This window comes from Cryptomeria japonica, chromosome 10 (genome assembly GCF_030272615.1).
Source record: "Cryptomeria japonica chromosome 10, Sugi_1.0, whole genome shotgun sequence".
Classification (NCBI taxonomy): domain Eukaryota; kingdom Viridiplantae; phylum Streptophyta; class Pinopsida; order Cupressales; family Cupressaceae; genus Cryptomeria; species Cryptomeria japonica.
In genome coordinates this window covers 14751368-14769556 of record NC_081414.1, presented here as the reverse complement: position 1 = coordinate 14769556, position 18189 = coordinate 14751368, and the positions used below count along the sequence as shown (strand labels likewise).

The window sequence follows — 18189 nt, the reverse complement described above, 5'->3', positions numbered from 1 at the left end:
GAATTGAGGCAGTTAGATTATTCTTGGCTTTTGCAGCTCACAAGGATTACAAAGTTTATCAAATGGATATTAAATGTGCATTTCTGAATGGAGATCTTGAAGAGGAAGTTTATATTGAACAACCTGATGGATTTTCTTTGACAGATGACAATGATATGGTTTGCAGATTAAAAAAAGCTCTGTATGGATTGAAACAAGCCCCAAGAGCTTGGTATGCAAGATTGGATAAGTATCTTTTAAAGATTGGTTTTACTAAAGGAAATGCAGATAGCAATTTATATTACAAAGTAACTAATGATGACATCTTGATTATTGAAGTATTTGTTGATGATATAATCTTTGGAGGAGAAGATGGATTATGCAAAGAATTTTCTCTTGAAATGCAGCAAGAATTTGAAATGTCTATGATTGGAGAAATAAAATTCTTTTTAGGATTGCAGATTTTACAGACTGATAAAGGTATATTTTTGAGTCAATCCAAGTACTTGAAAGAAATACTAAAGAAATTTGGGATGGAGAACTCTAAACCGGTAAGCACACCTATGACTAGAAATGACAAATTATCTCAAAGGGATGAATCTACACCTGTTAATCCAACTAGATACAAATCTATGATAGGAGGTTTACTATATTTAACACAAACCAAACCTGATATTATGAATGCAGTATGTATTGTTTCTAGATTTCAGAGTAATCCTAAGGAAAATCATGAATCAGTAGTGAAAAGGATTTTTTGGTACTTACAAGGCACAACAAATCTTGGATTATGGTATCCTAAAGATGAAAATTTTGATCTATGTGCATACATAGATGCAAATTGGGCAGGAGATGTGGATGATAGAAAAAGTACCACTGGAGGAGCATTCTTTCTTGGAAAAAGATTAGTCTCTTGGTTGAGTAAGAAACAGAGTTGTGCATCTTTATCAACAACATAATCAGAATATGTTGCAGCAACAACAAACTGTACACAGGTACTCTGGCTTAAGCAAATGTTGAAAGACATAAAGGTAAAATGAAAGGAACCTATTACTATATACTGTGATAACACTGCAGCAATTGATGTATCTAAAAATCCAGTATTACATTCTAAAACAAAACATGTTTCTATCAAACTGAATTTTCTAAGGGAAAAAGTTGAAGAAAAAGAGATAAAACTAGTTTATGTGAATACTAAAGAACAACTTGCAGATATTTTCACAAAACCTTTGCCTAAGGAAACTTTTGAGTATCTCAGAGATCAGCTCGGAGTCATACCACCACCAGTAGTGACTTAGACAGTTGATGATTGTCATCAACCGGCAGAATTAAATGGACAAATCTTTATCTCGGTATTCGATGAGGAAGCTACTTCAAAGGGGGAGTAGTTGGTATATTGAATTGGTTGGTATTTTGTATGAACTTGACCTTTTGTGACTTTGGCATTTGATGTCAAAGGGTGAGAGATATCTATGGAAAAACACATTATCTTTTAGTAAGAAAAAGAGATTTTTAGGGAATAAATTTTGAAAAATACATCTAAGGAGAAATTGGTATGAGAAATTGGTATTGTTACTCCTAGGGGGAGAAATGGAGATATTATTTGGCATTTCTATCTTGGCGCTGTGATGGTTTTTCCATCTTGTGTTGCCATTAATGCAAAAGGGGGAGATTGTTGGTATTTTGGTATGGTTTTGTCATTGATGTCAACATCTACTGAATAAACCTACTTTGGGGATCCAGCAACATTCACCGACAAGTAGTAATCTATGCAACAGTTACTGGTATATGGTTAACCGGCAGGATATAATGTTCACTGGTACCTGGAATGACATGGAAGACACTTGGTAATGTCAAAGACATCATGTGGACACTTTATTCTGAAGTAATAATCATTGGTATATTCATATTTGCATATTTGCTTTTACCGACGAATAGGTCCAGGTTATCTAGGGTTACACCGGCAGGTTTATCTTTTCCAGATCAACATGGCACGCTATGGAGATGATTTATTATTGTTATAAATGCATTAAGCCGACATGTTTAATCGGTTATTGCATCGGATATTATATTATTTGTAAAATGTTTTTATTGTAATATCTTGTAGAGCCGACCTACTAAAATTGGTCTTAGGGTATGGTATAAATGTAAGATCTTATTTGTAAGATCAAGTGTGGAATGCGAAAAAGATTTAAGTGAAGGTTTATGCGAGATCAAGCAGAGGCATACACGAAGACATCATTTGAAGGTGAAGTTAGGTTTTTGTAGAAGCATATGAACATTACACCGGTACTGAATCTAGCATATGAAGATGCGATTTTGTGCAGTACATTCTTATTGGATTTAACAATCCAACTGTATCCGAGCACTCGACATCCACAAGGAAGCATGCAGGGTTGAAGTAAGGGCCTAGAATACTAGCCCACTCCTCCGTGATCTCCATCATCGCACCACCCACAGCCTCCGCATTCTCCATCCTCACAAAACTTGCAATTTTCTCCACGCACACCTCTGTTGAGGGCAGAACATCAACTAAAAGGCACAAAACAATTTCATATATATACCCATCACACTAGTGTCGAGCCTCGCTAAACGCATCTTCAACCAGATCTTGAATTATAGATTGACCTTCTAGCTCGATGTCGAAGAGCCGATCACTTCCAAGGACTCCTTGTGGCATAAGCAGCTCAACCCAAAATGATGCACCATTATTACCACAGTAAAAACACGCTTCTCTGTGCTCTGCATAAATAGATCGACCGCCTCTAGTTAGATCTTCGGGCACATCAATCAAAGCCAAAAGCGTCCACCATCTTTGTACTCCATTAGATCCTAAATGCGCAGATGCAATCCATTCTTAGAGAGCCATAAAAACTACTATCCAAGCCACGTGATAGAGCACTGAATGGAAAGGACCTCTCCTATCCCAAAAATCCAATCGATGGTGCACCTTACCCAATTCCCATCCTTGGGATGTGCTCGTTGTCAATGTACAAAATCTTCTGAAGATCTTTGAACCCTGCCTCAGCCAACAACATGACTACTGGCCTAGACTCAGAAATTCCTTTATTGGCAAGAAAGTCTACCACTTTATTTCCCTCACGGTAGATGTGGTGGACTTGATAATCTAGCAACTTATCCATAAAGGATTTAATCCTTGGGATCCAAGCATTTAATCTTGAATTCATGAAGCCGTTTTTGATGATCCCGTTTAGTATGATTTGAGAATCGCCCTCAATCATTACTTTTGTAAATCTGTTAGAGCACACCAATTTCAATCCTTCTTCTAATGCTGTGATTTTTGCGATGTCATTTGTAGCCACACCTGCAGGGCCACAAATGACACTAACTAAACTCCCTTTCTCAACTCTAATAACCGCCCCAAATCCAGATAAACCTGGATTACCTCTACTAGCTCCATCGAAATTCAACTTTTTCCATCTGGATGGAGGTGGAGACCATTTAACTTTCTTTCTTTCTACGGACTTGAAGTTTTGGTGATGACCACTGATCTGCTTCAAGTTCCAACCTTGTTCCATCTCCATATCCCATTTTGTATAAAATTTAAATCTCCTCCCATTAATCTTGCCATTAATGGTTTCTTCAATAGCCGCTTGGATTTTTGTGGTGAGGACTGAAACCTCCATCTCTTCCTCCCTAAATATCCTTCTGTTTCTCTCTTTCCAAACATGCCATACTAACATAGATGGGCTAACTAAGCATAAGCTTCCGCATTTTGAACATTTGCCTCCCGTTGGCCAAGCGAAAATAAAGTCTTTAAAACACTGATTACGCACCATCTGATTCTGAAGCTTCGCCAATAGCCAGCCCCAACACTGCTTTGTGTACAAACAACTATACAACATATGTTTTGTTGATTCTTCTTCTTGTTTGCAAAGGGAGCATCTGTTGGGCCCCACTATACCTATAGTTTTAAGTCTATCACATGTAAGAGTCCTTCCATGCAAGGCAATCCAAAGGAAAGCTCTGGCTTTAGGCAAAATTATTTTATCCCAGCACAATACTGCCGACCAATTACCATCCTTTTGTCTCTTTCTTTGCAATTTGTACCCCAGATTCACTCTATATTTACCTGATTTTGCAGCATTCCAGGCAATAGAATCATTTTCATTAGACACAAATGTCTTCCTATTTTTGAGTATGTCATTCAACTTCAAACTGTTCTCGCTCTGCCAATCTCCTACCCGTTTCCATGAGATTGGAGAGTTAGGGGAATGGAGCGAGTCAACATAATCTGCCACATGAGCTCCCATATCTGCCTCAACTTGATTAATCCAATCTTGATCCTCTATTATATCTTCCAATGCAACCTCACCATTCCAGGAATCCCTCCAAAACTTGGCTTTTTTCCCATTGCCAACTTTCCAAGTGAGGTGATCTGTGATAATCTTCCTGCTCTCCCATACAAATTTCCAAATCGGAGAACCTCCAACCAAATTAGCTACTATGAAAATCCTTTCTAGTTCAATCGAGTCCAAGTCTTTGGCAGCCATAACCTTGCACCATCCCTTTTGAGGGGTGTTGTACATTTTCCATGCTAGTTTGGCCCCCAGTGCTAAATTCTGTAATTTCATTTTTCTGAGACCTACCCCACCTTCCTCCTTGAGCATACAAGCAGTGTCCCAGTTGATTAGAGGAATCTTCTTTGCCTCTTTTGATCCTTCCCAAAGAAATTTTTTAAGCATACCATCTAGTGCAAAAATTGCCTTACAGGACAAACTGTAACATGACATATAATAAATCAGTACTGCTGACAATACAAACTTAATCATCTGAATGTGCCCTGCTTATGAAAGCCAATTATTCGTCCAAGCCATTGACTTATCTTTTCACTTGTTAACTATTTCCTCCCAAATTTTATTATCCAGTCTACCTACGAACAAAGGAACCCCAAGGTATTTGATAAGAAAACTACCTTGGCCAAACTGCAGAATCCCCACAATCTTTGACTGAATACTCCTACTTGTATTGAGGAAATAAATCATAAATTTCTGCTTGTTCATACACTGCCCGGACACCTTTTCATAATCATTTAACACCTCCTTAATAGTGTAGGCTTCCCTCTCCATGGCTTCACCAAACAGTATAGTATCATCCGCGAATTGCGAATGAGAAATCGGGTCTAAAGAATCTAAAATTGAAACCCCTTTCCAAATGCCTTGCCCCACCCTGCTTGATATATTCCTTCCTAGCACTTCTACCATGAGCACAAACAAGAAGGGTGATAGGGGGTCTCCTTATCGTATCCCATTAGTAGCAAGGAAAAAACCACTAGCACACCCATTCACAATGATAGAGAAACTAACATAAGTGATACAGTGATATACACATTTCAACCAATTATTATCAAAACAAAACCTTCTAAGGACCACCATAAGAAAACTCCATATTACATGATCGTATGCCTTGGTCACATCTAATTTAACAATCACACCTTTGAGTTTGGACGAGTGCATCAAGTGTATAGTTTCAGCAGCCAAGATTATACTATCCGTAATCTCTCGCCTCGGGGTGAAGCCGTACTGTTTGGGCGAAATGATCTTCATCAAAATTGGTTTCAACCTATTCACCATCACCTTGGACAAAATTTTGTATATGGAGTTGCATAATGAGATTGGCCGATAATCAGCTATGGAAGAGCAATCCCGTTTCTTTGGAATAAGGACAATGTTGGTGTGGTTAATTTCCTTCACAAATTTACCCTGCTTTCTAAAATCCTCCAAAATTTTTAGGATATCATGCTCCAAAATTAAAAAACCCCCAACATTTCTGATAAAAATCCATTGTGAAACCGTCAGGGTCGAGTGCTTTGTTTGGGTGCAAATCAAACACTGCTTTTTTTTTACCTCCTCTAAAGTGAAAGGACAACATAATGATTTGTTGTCCACATCCGAAATCTCACTATGAATAACATCCATCATAAAATGAGATTGGGTTGAATTGACACCGCTCCCATCCCCCAACAATTCTTTGAAGAAATTCACTGCCACTTCCTCAATAGCTTCCGGAGAAGAATGCCGATTACCTTCTCTATCCAAGATCGAGTCAATACGATTTTTGCTCCTTTTCTCTTTCACCGAAGCATGGAAATTTTTTATGTTGGCATCACCTTCTTTAATCCACAACTTTCTAGATTTATCCCGCCAAAACAATTCTTCTCTAAGTGGTAACTCTGCCAATTCCTCCTCAAGAGATTTCTCTTTATGATACTCTTCATTGGACATCCCAGAGGTGATAATAATTGTGTTTAATGAAGATAATTCTTTCTCTACTCGCTCCCTTTCAACAAAAATATTTTTAAAAGTGTCTCTGTTCCAGACTTTAATCTTCTCCTTTAAATATTTCAATATTTTTGTGAAGGTAAAAGACGAGGAACCAAAAAAAATATTGCTTTCACGCCACCAGAGTTCAAGAAGTGATAAAAATTCTATATCTCTCCACCACATGCTCAGAAATCTGAAGCTGCTCTTGCCTTTTAAAGGTGCATCACTCAACTTTAACTCCACGGGAAAGTGATCTGACAAAGATATGGGGAGAATAGGCGCCTCAACCTGATAGGACGCCTTTACCCATAATTCTCCAGTAAAATGTCTATCCAATATTTCTGAGATATGTGCGAAATTGGCCCCGTGATTAGTCCATGTAAATAGACCGTTCTTCGGGACAACGTCCAACAAATGATTCTGAACAACAAAATCCCGAAAGTCTTCCATCACCTTGTTTGACATTCTCAAACCTCCCTTCTTCTCATCTAAGTCAAGCAATGCATTAAAGTCTCCAGCCACAACTAATCTTTCACTCTTCAAATTAATTTTTTTTTCTGAGAGAATATTCCAAATATGAAACTTATCCATGGTTTTCGTTGGCCCATAGACATTGAATAAAGGAAATTCCAAATTCTCCTTAGTGTAGAAAACAGAGCACAACATCCAATTATCAGATTTCTCTAGTAGGGTTACTTTTACTAAAGAGGGATTCCAGAAAAATACCAAGTCCTCCAGCAGCTCCATTGGCTTCTTGGAAAACACCCTCCCAACCTCTACAATATTTCAAAAAACTAATCGACTGCTCTATGCTAAGTTTTGTTTCCTGAAGGATGATTATTTCGCTGCTACTTCTACAAAACGCTCATTTTACCAAGCGTCTTTTGTCAGGGGCAGAGAGACCCCTGGCATTCCACGTGGTGATATTCATATCTTGCCGAGGGAGAGGCCCTCTCCCTTGGCTATTTGCATAAAGTCAAACACATTGACTATGCCCTTCTCATTTTCTCTGTCTTCCCTTTTTTGGCGATTACTCCTTCTGCCTCAACACCCTTTTGCTTTCCCAAGCAATGCGTTGGCCGACTGACTTATACATCTCCGATCCACATTATCGAGGGCATCCTCATGAAACCACTCTTCTTTGAATTCCTTATCTAATTCAAACTCTGAATCAGATAAGCCTTTGCATGAATAGTTGATTCTTGGGGTAGATGAGACTTCATTCCCCTCCCTTATTTCTGAAGCATCTTGTCTGGGCAAATCCTCGCCACCTCCGGACTCTCTGTTAGCGACAATGTTTAGTTTCTCTTTAGAAATATCTTCCCCGGTTTTAGACAAGGATTCCTTCTCTTGTTGCTGAATCATAGATTTTGCCTCTTGAAAATTATCAATTGAACCCGTAACCGTTTTCGACGATTGGTCCGATTTACATCTCCAGTTTTGTGGAGGTCATCTGTTAGGATTTATTGCCTTCCTCACAAACATCTTGCAATCCTCTTGTTCATGAAATCTGCTCCCACATCTAGTGCAAATTCGTATCTTTTTCGACTTCCACCTGCTGCTGCCAAACCCCATTTGACGCACAAAGCATAATGAAGTCCGGGACACGTCTTACAGCCGCAATTCTCAATCTAGCATACTTAAAAAGATCCTCTTCATCATCAAAATCTATCTCCAAAACCGTACCTAGCATTTTGCCAATCTTTTCCAAAAAAACCTCGCCCCAATACTCGATCGATAGATTGTATAATCTTATCCATATTGGGTAAGAATAAACTGCCAATGGGATAGGGTCAAAATTTGGAGTCCAAGGTTGTAAATACACAGCGTGCTTTTCTACAAACCAATTCTCTTGATTGATAATACAGTCTCTTTTAGACCCTTTTTCAAACAACACCACAAAAAACCTTTTTGGTAAAAACTTTATGACAATTCGGTCCCCCCACTGCTCTTCTACCCATGATCTAATATTTTTTCTGGACCAATTGAGGCCGAGGATCTTGGCAATAACAACATGTTCAACCCATAACTTGCGATCTTCCTCCATCTCTGCCGTAAGATCCACCACAATCTCGCCACTTTCTGCATACTTCCTTCCTTTCAACCTCCCGACAGAGATTGTGGGGTGGATCAGTATTAACTGGGCTAGGCTCCTAATAGGGTGCATTTTGAAAGAGTGCACAATTTTTGTGGGTACCAGTTCCCACCGTGGTTTTTCCCTATTTGGGTTTCCACGTGAAAATTCTGGTGTTCACGTGGTGAATGTTTCTGATGTGTTGTTTTGATTTACTTTCAGTTTATGCATGTTGGTGAACACTCAATGAGCAGTTCTGATAAATCAGTTTAACAATTGGTTATCAGTGATTACCGATACTGGTAATTAGTTTATTACTGGTTTATGATTGATTTGGTGAAGATTTATAAGTTTAAGTTTAAGTTATGAATTATTGTTAATACTGATTCACCCCCTCCCCCTCTCAGTATTAACCGAATCCTCTCAGATTAACAACTTTTATCGTATGTTACTTAGTGTAATACGCGTGTCTCCTTAATTTGAACATTATGTTGATTTATGTGCTTTTTGAAGAAAATATATATGACAATGCTAAGGTATAAATTCAAGTACTTGTTGGATTATCATTACACAAATCTTTTAAAGCAACAACTATATGAGAAAACTTAGTTGTTATTTACTACATACTCATTGTAATACACTCGCAAAAAATGACCCTGATAATATTAATTTTATTGAATATTACTTAGTGTGATATTTGTGCCTCCTTAATTTGAATGTTATGTTGAGCTATATGGTTTTCAAAGCAAAAATATATGACAAATACATATATGTAGATCGTTGACTTTAAATCTGCACGTGCATGTCATAAAATACAAGACTTGCCTCTTTGAATATTACATGTTTCACTTATATTATTTATGTCGTGTTTTTTCCTATACAAAAATAATAACCAAACAATTGCACAACTTGTCGATTCCAACTAAGTTTCATTCATTCAAATTCAATTATCTTTTTTTTTACAAATCCAGTTTACTTATATTGTACACAATTACTCCTAACAAAGGTGATTTCCATATTTCCATTTTCTTCTATTTCTCAGTCCTCCAGATAAATTAACCAAACTATATTTGACTATCGACATAACCATTGCACATCGTTGGGGTGTAAGTGCTAGTAATATAAAAAATAGAAAACAAAACATGAAGGATTTGAGAATTCCAAAATGCATATGGAGTATGCCTCATTTTGACACCATTGAAGGATACACAGATGTTTTAATTGATGGAAACTCAAAGTTAGACATGTTGATTGTTCTTGGAAACAAGCCATATGCTCATTGGCATAACGTTTATCAAGCATAGTCAAGGGTTCTCAAAGTTTCAAAGTTAGAGCAAGAATGAAGGGGTTTATTTTGAATATTGTGAGGCTCTAATTAGTCATGGAGGCGATATAATCTTTATAATAAATACTTGGAAAATGATGGAATGCTTAGAAGCATATCTTTCCTAAAATTTTTCACCAATTTAAGGGTTTTCTCTAGCTATACTTAATATTTCATTAGTTCTTGCATTGTGTATGTGCCTTCCATGTGTTTTGAAGTAGTATATTCAATGTTAGAGTTTGCAAATGATAAAACATCTTTGTCAACCTTTGACCTAGTTGTAGATGTCAAATTCAATTGGAAAACCAAGCCCCTTACAATGAATGATCATTTATGGTGGTGAACAAGTAAATCTTCACGATGAATATGTAAACTCTATTAGAAAATTCCTATTTATCTTGATGAATTATTATCGAGTGTAGGTGTAAACCTTATATTATCAATAATAGAGAGCAAAATATGAAGGGTTTGAGAATTCCAAAATGCGACATGGAGCATGATTTTCCTCATTCTAGCAACATTGAAAAATACATTGATGCTTTAATTGTTAACTCAATATTAGGCATATTGATTGTCCTTGAAAACAAACCATATATTCACTATCATAAGATTTGTCAAACATAGTCAAGGTATTCTCAGAGTTTCAAAGATAGAGCACGAATGAAGGGGTTCATTTTGAAAATTGTAAGACTCCATCCAATTAGCCACAAAGGTGATGATGAAATCTCTATAAAAACACAAATAATCAAACAAAATTGAAATTTTGTTAAAAATAAATTTTAAAGAAAAGAGACAAATTGACTATTGAATTTTACACCAATATCTGCTAGACATGACATAGTCAATGTCTATTTTCAACCCTATAAATTAAATACAGTATATACTTAATGTCTATTTTTAACCTAATAAATGAAATAAGTATATACTTAATGTCTATTTCCAACCTAATAAATGAAACGCAGTATATGCTTATTGTCTGGATAAGAAAATGTAAAAGCCAAGAAATGGGAAATTCACTCACCACCTTCCCACAAGTCCACATAAGACAGACGCTTGAGAAAAGGACGTGAAGTGAATTTGCAAAGACTTCAATAAAACCTAAAAAGAAACAGTCAAACCCTTGAGCCGGCCGGTTCTCTCCGCGAGCGACACATACTAAGAAATTGATTAAAATTTATTTAACAAAAAATTAAATACCACTGGCTCAGCTTGTAAAATTTCCCTGTTTCCTAACACTGGTAAAATAAAGTGGCGTCTTAATTACACCTTATGATAAAGCTACCGGTCAAAAGTGAAAAAAAGTTTATAAGGGTGAAAATAAAAAATTTAATTCTAAGTCGGATCCGTTTGTTTTAAGAAAGATAGTGGGTCTTATCCTTTTGACTTTATTTGTCAAATGGGGCCTCCAAATTAGCCAAAACCACCTCTAAATTGGAGCAGCAAGCGGGGATTTGATCGTTAAATCGGGCTTAACGCAAAGCCAAAGCTAGTTCAACGGATAAGCTTTTAAGCTTTCACAAAGCTTGGTCTCCTCCCAACAAGGCAGCTTTTTTTTTTTTTTTTTTACAGGCGACTGTAAGAAATAAAAAAATGACGGCCGGTTTCAGTAATCCTGAATTCGACGGTCAATTCTGGCGAATTCTCAGGCTGTTCTGAGATTTTCCTTTTTAAAATTTTTTTTTTCTCTGGTTCGGAAGCAAGAATTACGGCAATCTGAGTTAAAGGAAGGAAGAAAGATGAAGGAAGACAAGACGGATAATACGAATAACTCTGTGGTTGTATCGACGGATCCACAGATTGTGACGGCGTCGGAGAACGGGAGAGAGACGACGGAAACGGAGGACGACAAGAGACGGCAACAGAGCAGCAGTAGCCACAAGAAACGCTCCAAGAACTGGACCCGTCAAGAGACGCTGCGTTTGATTCGACTCCGTTCAGAACTTGAGCCAAGATTTGCGAGAAGCGGCCGAAAGTCTGAGCTTTGGGACGAAATTTCTGTGGGTTTGCAGGGGGAAAATATTTGCCGTGACGCCCAGCAGTGCAGGGACAAGTGGGAGAAATTGACGGCCGGCTACAAGGAAGTCCGTGACGGCCTCAAGAGCCGTCACGATAACCCCTTCTTTGACGACCTCCATCCCCTGCTCTCAGCCAGAGCCAAGAAGGAGAACGTCACAGTCACAGACGCCGCCTTGCAGCCGCCGGCCGTACAGCAAAACCCCATTGTTAACGGCAATGACGACGACGATGACGGCGAGCGCACGGAAGAGGAGGACGACGCTGCCGCAGCGCCGTCGGCGAAGCGTCGGCGTTGCCATTATTTGACGGGGGCGGAGGTGGACGAGATTCTGGAGAATCTGTTTGTCCGTCAGCAGAGCTTCTTTCGGGAGCTTCTGGATACCATGGAGCGAAAAGAGCAGATGCGCGAGCAGATCCGCCAAGAGAAAGAGGACAGGTGGCGTGCGGAGGAGCGCGCTCACAGATGCACACTGAATAACGCCATGGTGCTTCTCACGCGGAAGCTTCTTCAGCAGCAGCAGCAGCAGCAGAGCGCCGCCGAGGCGCCGCCGGTGACGCAGGCAGCCGCCATGGGTATGGGTATCGGGCGCGCAGGTTCGAATCCGAAGAAGAGGTCGAAGAATTGGAAGAGGGCGGAGGTTTTGCGGCTGATAAAGTTCAGGGGGGAGATGGAGGCGCGGTTCGTTAGATCGAGCCGTCGCGCCGCCCTTTGGGAGGAAGTTGCGGAAATGTTAGCGAGGGAGGGCATTCGACGGGACGGGAAACAGTGCAGGGAGAAGTGGGACAAACTGGTGGCGGAGTACAAAGAAGTGGCGGAGGGGAAAAGGGAGCAGCGGGACAGCCCTTATTTCCAAGAGTTGACCGCCATTCTGCGCCCGCCTGCTGACGTGGCGCTCCATCAACAGGAGGACCAACAGCAAATGGACATTCTTTGACCTCGCGCTTCTGTATATTTTGTGTACATATGAAAACCTAGTTTAGTTTATTTTTTCAATACATCTTGTTTAAGCGACCTTTGCCTTGTATAATTTCCTTCCTGCAAAGGCGTTTGCTTTGTTGGGTAGGTAGGAGGTATCTTGTTTCATGACTTTGGATACATACAATCGTATTTATACCTTTTTTTCTCTTTATTCCTTTGCACGCCAATCATTGAGTTCGTGTTACTTTGTTCTTCTCCTGGATATGCTTTGCTTCACTTTTTGCAAAAATTAGATTGCAAGTGTGCCGCCCGCTCTAGGTACCTCAACTTTTCTCTAATTCTCTAATTCTCAAGTTGCAAACACTAAAAATCACTTTTCTTTTCAAGTTTGCAATATAATACCTCACTTTAGTGAGTTTATTCTCAAAATAATTATATTAATATTTTTTTTATAAGTTTTAGGAAGGCTTATTTTTCAGAGTTAGGATATTGAGAATTCATGGCTTTAACAGTGTAATTATATGAAATGGGTTTTCACTAAATTATTAATATAACAAATATTATCTACATAAAATTAAATGATTTAAAAATAATTAAGTTAGATTGAGTTATACGATATCATTTTATTGTAAGTTTAATTTAGGATAGTAAAGTAAAGGAGGATGAACTAGAATTGTATCCTTTCTTAAAATCAGTTTTTTCTTCAACTTGAATACTTGAGTAAATATTTAAGATAGAAAAACATGTCCTCGTTAAAGGACAAGATAAAACATTAGTAACATGGTCAATGGAAGGGTCATGAAAATTGTGGGCTACAAAAAACTTAGGTTTGAGATCTATTTGTTTGTTTCATCATTCTTTTGGTGTTTCTCAATATCTCTAGAAATATCTACAAAGAAGGAAAGTTTGTCTTTTATCTCTTATGGTGGATTCCTAACCATCTAAAAAGGTGGAATTGGAGTAGCTTGAACAATACCAGTGAAAGTAGTTTGTAAGTAGCTAGGGATATTGGAAAACTAGTGAAGAAAGATCAAGTTGCTCCTCAAGTTCATCATCAAGTATACCACTATCCTAAAAAAAAGAAAAGATAAAAGAAATCTACTTCAATGTTTCTTACCCTAAAACATTTGATTAAGAATAATATTTGACAAATATTTTGTATTGTAATAAATGAGAGTAGAAATAAGGGATTTTCACTTGGCATACATATGATGAAAGGTTGTTATGCCAACAATCTAGTCTTGTGTAGGAGAAATTTGAGTTGGAGTAGAATGAAAACCTAGAATAGGACATAGAAGTAGCAAATGCAATTAATATCTTATAATCCAAACAAGACTACAAGGAAGGATCACGTTTTTCCTCCTAGTTGAGGTTGTGCTTCTTCAATGTAGTTTCAGGTTTTTTCATCTTGTAGTGTGTAGTGTTTGTTAATGATTTCTCTATTTCTAGTCTAGCTTCCTACTCCATAGTTAACCTATCATTATGGTTTCCTTATGCACCAGATTACAATAATAAGTTTCACCCAAAGCATTTGAAGATCTCAACAACCTCACTAGAAATTCATGCATTGTAGACACTAAAAATTGTCCATGTCTACACTGACATTTTTATTAATTTTCTTTTCAATTAATTAAATAATTTTCTTCTAATTGCTTTTAATTGAATAATTTTATCTATTTAATTATTATTTCTTCTAGTATTTAATTAAATAATTTTATATTATTTAATTAAAATCTATCAATCCTCTTAAATTAAGTAATCCCAATTCATTAATCTTGCATTAACTAATTATTCTTCCATAGTTAAATAATTATTTTAACTATTTAATCTTTAACTAGCCACTCCTCTAGATTAAATAGTTCTTTAATTATTTAATATTTTTCATAATACCTCTAATTAAATAAATTTAATATTTATTTAAGTATCCTCAACATGTGGGTGAAAATTAATTTTATTTATTTACACTCCATCTTTTTATCTTTTTTCCTAAAGTTTCTAGTTTCTTCTTCACTTTTCAACTCACAAGTTTCTAATTTCTTCTTCACTTCCACTCTCAACCTACCAATTCGAGACTTCTATCTCTATCCTCCAAAATGGTAATTCTGGGTTTCATTCAATCCTCTCCATCCATTTTTCAAAAAGAAAACCAGTCTCATGTTGGCAACAACAAGGAAGGAAAACTGAGAGGTGGGGGGGCGAATCAGTTTTCACTGGATTAAACCAATTGAGCACAATCTCAGATCTGATCAACTGCAACAAAAAGAAAGTTAACAGCAATAACAACAACACACATAACACCAATATTTTTTACATGGAAAACCCAGTTAAGGAAAAAACCACGGTGGGAACCTACCCACAATGAGATGATACTCTGCAGTAGTATGTGTAAATATTACAATGGGGAATGCACATGCATTCAGGCACACTGCCTAGAGGTCACTACTCAAATTACAATGATCCAGAAGGCTCCAACCCTCAGGGAAGGTTCACTACCTTACAAAAAGATTTGGACTACAATCCAGAAAGAATGAACAGCAAAAATAGCATCTGCTAATGCCTGATGACAGTTTCGGTTAAGCTCAAAAGTTTGCCCTTCACCAATCTCTGCTCAACACACCACATCGAAATATTAATTCACTTGATCGCACATACACCACTCTCTAATAATGTAGACTCAACAACCACGACACCAGATTACATGAACATTACATCCATTTATACAAATCATTAACCTTGACTACAAGGTTGACCAAACCCATAGCATCTAATTACAAAATTACATCAAACGATACATAAATCAACCACCGAACCAATACAATGTCATAGACATCATAATATGGACCTAAATCAACTCCTCAAACGTACACCACCACCGAAAATCTCGCCAAGATCAACCACAACACATTACACCACCACAATACCACATAACACGAAGAATATCACCGAACCGAGAATATCATCAAGAAATCGCACAATAATCAATGCAGACCACCAAGACAAATAGGACATGAAAACACCAACAAGCATGTTAGAACCATCCGCAATAGCTGCACCAACACCACTTATGCAAATCTCCATCGATCAACATGCTAACATTCAAGAACACTTAACAACATCAACTCAGATAAGAAAGATAGCTTCCAAAGCACCAGATCATGAACCATTTGAAATGAATATACACACGAATATCCCAAATACTCTCCCAAATCCACAACACAAGATATGATCATACCTGAGCTCACCAAATCAAATACCAGAACATTGCAACACTGAACATTGAAAACCAATCTCCATTCTAGAATCCACAACTTGACCAAATCACCACAAAGCATCATGAAATCAATAAAGAATGAAGTAGAGACAATAGAGATACTTCATGCCGAATCACAAATCCAAATCAATTCTCTGCAACACCAAAACACAGGAATGTGTTGACATCAATGACAACAACATATCCTAGCAGCAACAATGTCCAACAATTCAATCATTCATTTAAACCACAATCATTATTTAAGCCCATCACTTCTCTCATTTTTAGCTAACCACACCTTCGATATCTCTATGCTATCAAATTATTTTCATTCTTTCTAATTCCTTTTGTGCACAATAATAAAATCTGAGAGCATACTTGCAAGGAGATTAGAAGAACAGTGGAGATGCATGGATTCAATGCTTGTACAATGATTTGCTTTTCATGTTTATGCATTGTGAAATCATTCTCTATTGGTTGTGTAGGTTAATTTTGTATAGAATTTAGAACTTTGTGGTTGCTCTAATAATTATTTGCAAGTGTCCCTATTTTCCAACTTGACACTAGTTATCTAAGCAAAATAACTAGATATGTAAGGTTAGAACCGGATGCTATTTAAAAGTAAATATGCAAATAGATATACAGAAATAAATTCATTTGTATTAACCCTCTACAACCATTTATAGTATCAAATTCAATTCTAAGATCTCAATTACACTTTGGCAAAATTCAATTCAAGTGAGAAAGCAATCAGTCATTCATCAAACATTGGAGTAGAAGTGAAGTCAAGTTAAAGTATTGAAGATGGAATCCGTGATCAATGTTTTATGAAGACATCCTACATGAAATCCTAAAACCTTTGTGAAGACCAAACAAAAATTCATTAAGGTATACATTGTTGTTTCAAGCATTTTTGGTTTTTTCCTTGAAAGGAAAGTATTTCATTACATTTATCAACTCAATTTCATGGTTAATTCCAAAACTAGGTTTGACCTAAGGCAAATCCATGTTCCTAATATCTTTTACTCTCTTTCTGTGTGCAACAAACTGTTAGACAATTTAGATAACCAGAGGACAACTGAGAGGGGGGGGGGGTGGTGAATCAGTTGTCACCGAATTATAGAACTTTAAGCATTCAAATCCTTATTACTAGAGCACATAAACTCAATACCAGAATGTATAAATCAAATATTGGAATAACTGATATAGCAATTAAACATAAATCATAGAACACTTACCATCCATCCATAACACATGACACCAAGATTTGTATGTGAAAAACCCGGTAAAGGGAAAAACCACAATGGGAAGCGTTCCCACAGTCAGATAATACTTTTGCAGTAAGTATGTGATTACAAAATGAGGGGCCTGTACATGCAGGAAGACCAATAGCCTAGAGCGCATTTCTCATCACAAAAGGAGCCTCACTGACTACAAAATAAATCCAGACTACAATCTAGAATGAAGATTGAACTATAAGTATAGCATCTCCTATGCCTGAATACAGTTCTGGTTAAGCTCAATATCGGAGGCCTTAAACCTCTTCCACAAACCCAATTCGATCACCTATGATCAGCCAAAAACTTTGCATATGATTACAACATTACTCACACACAGATAATCCTATAACCATAATCCCATATGCCCATATGATCTACAAAGAGATATTACATCATATTTATACCAACCCATGACCTAAACAATTAGGTCGGCCACCTAAACGATAATACAATAAATTCATAACATAAAACCACAATCCAATGATCAACCAAGTCAGCTTAGGCCGAAAATAATATAAACCAATCATTAAATCTCACCGGTAACGCATCAGAATAATCCTCCAACACGTTACATAAACCGGTCCATAACCTAGATAACACTAGACCCAAAATAGGTCACCATAAACCAAATCCAACACCACCGATCAACAGGAACACGAACATGATAACCATCAACATCCTGAAAGCCATCTAGAAGTTGCATCAACACCACTTATTATGTGCATCAAAAGATCTTCAACAAAGCTCTGCCGGTAAAATCCTTACCGATGACCAAAAGGCTTACTAGAACAAATGATAGTATCTAAGTCATCAAATCCTGAACCAACTAATCGTGATACACATCTAAATAGCATGAATGGCAGATCCAAATCAATTTAACAACCAAAGCATACCAGAGCATACCAAATCAATATCATAATTCAACCACTCTACCGGAACCAATCAGAAACTAGTAAACAACCAAAACAACCGGTGTTGCCATCAATGACCAAACATCAATGCAACACATAATCAATTCCTCCAAATTGACAATAATCGCCCCCTTTAACATTGATGGCAACACTAG

The 18189-nt window shown here is 37.3% G+C and overlaps 1 protein-coding gene across 1 annotated transcript; it reads left to right on the top strand.

The window, feature by feature from the left end:
• The first annotated feature begins 11100 nt into the window (after positions 1-11100).
• On the top strand, positions 11101-12804 carry LOC131076712 (trihelix transcription factor DF1). The gene has a single exon (XM_058014014.2). It carries the CDS (start codon positions 11395-11397, stop codon positions 12607-12609), a length of 1215 nt encoding a protein of 404 aa, XP_057869997.2. The 5' UTR covers positions 11101-11394; the 3' UTR covers positions 12610-12804.
• Positions 12805-18189: the final 5385 nt, after the last annotated feature.

Excerpts from the sequence above, each read along its gene's own strand:
- LOC131076712 (XM_058014014.2), top strand. The coding sequence starts at position 11,395 with ATGAAGGAAGACAAGACGGATAATACGAATAACTCTGTGGTTGTATCG.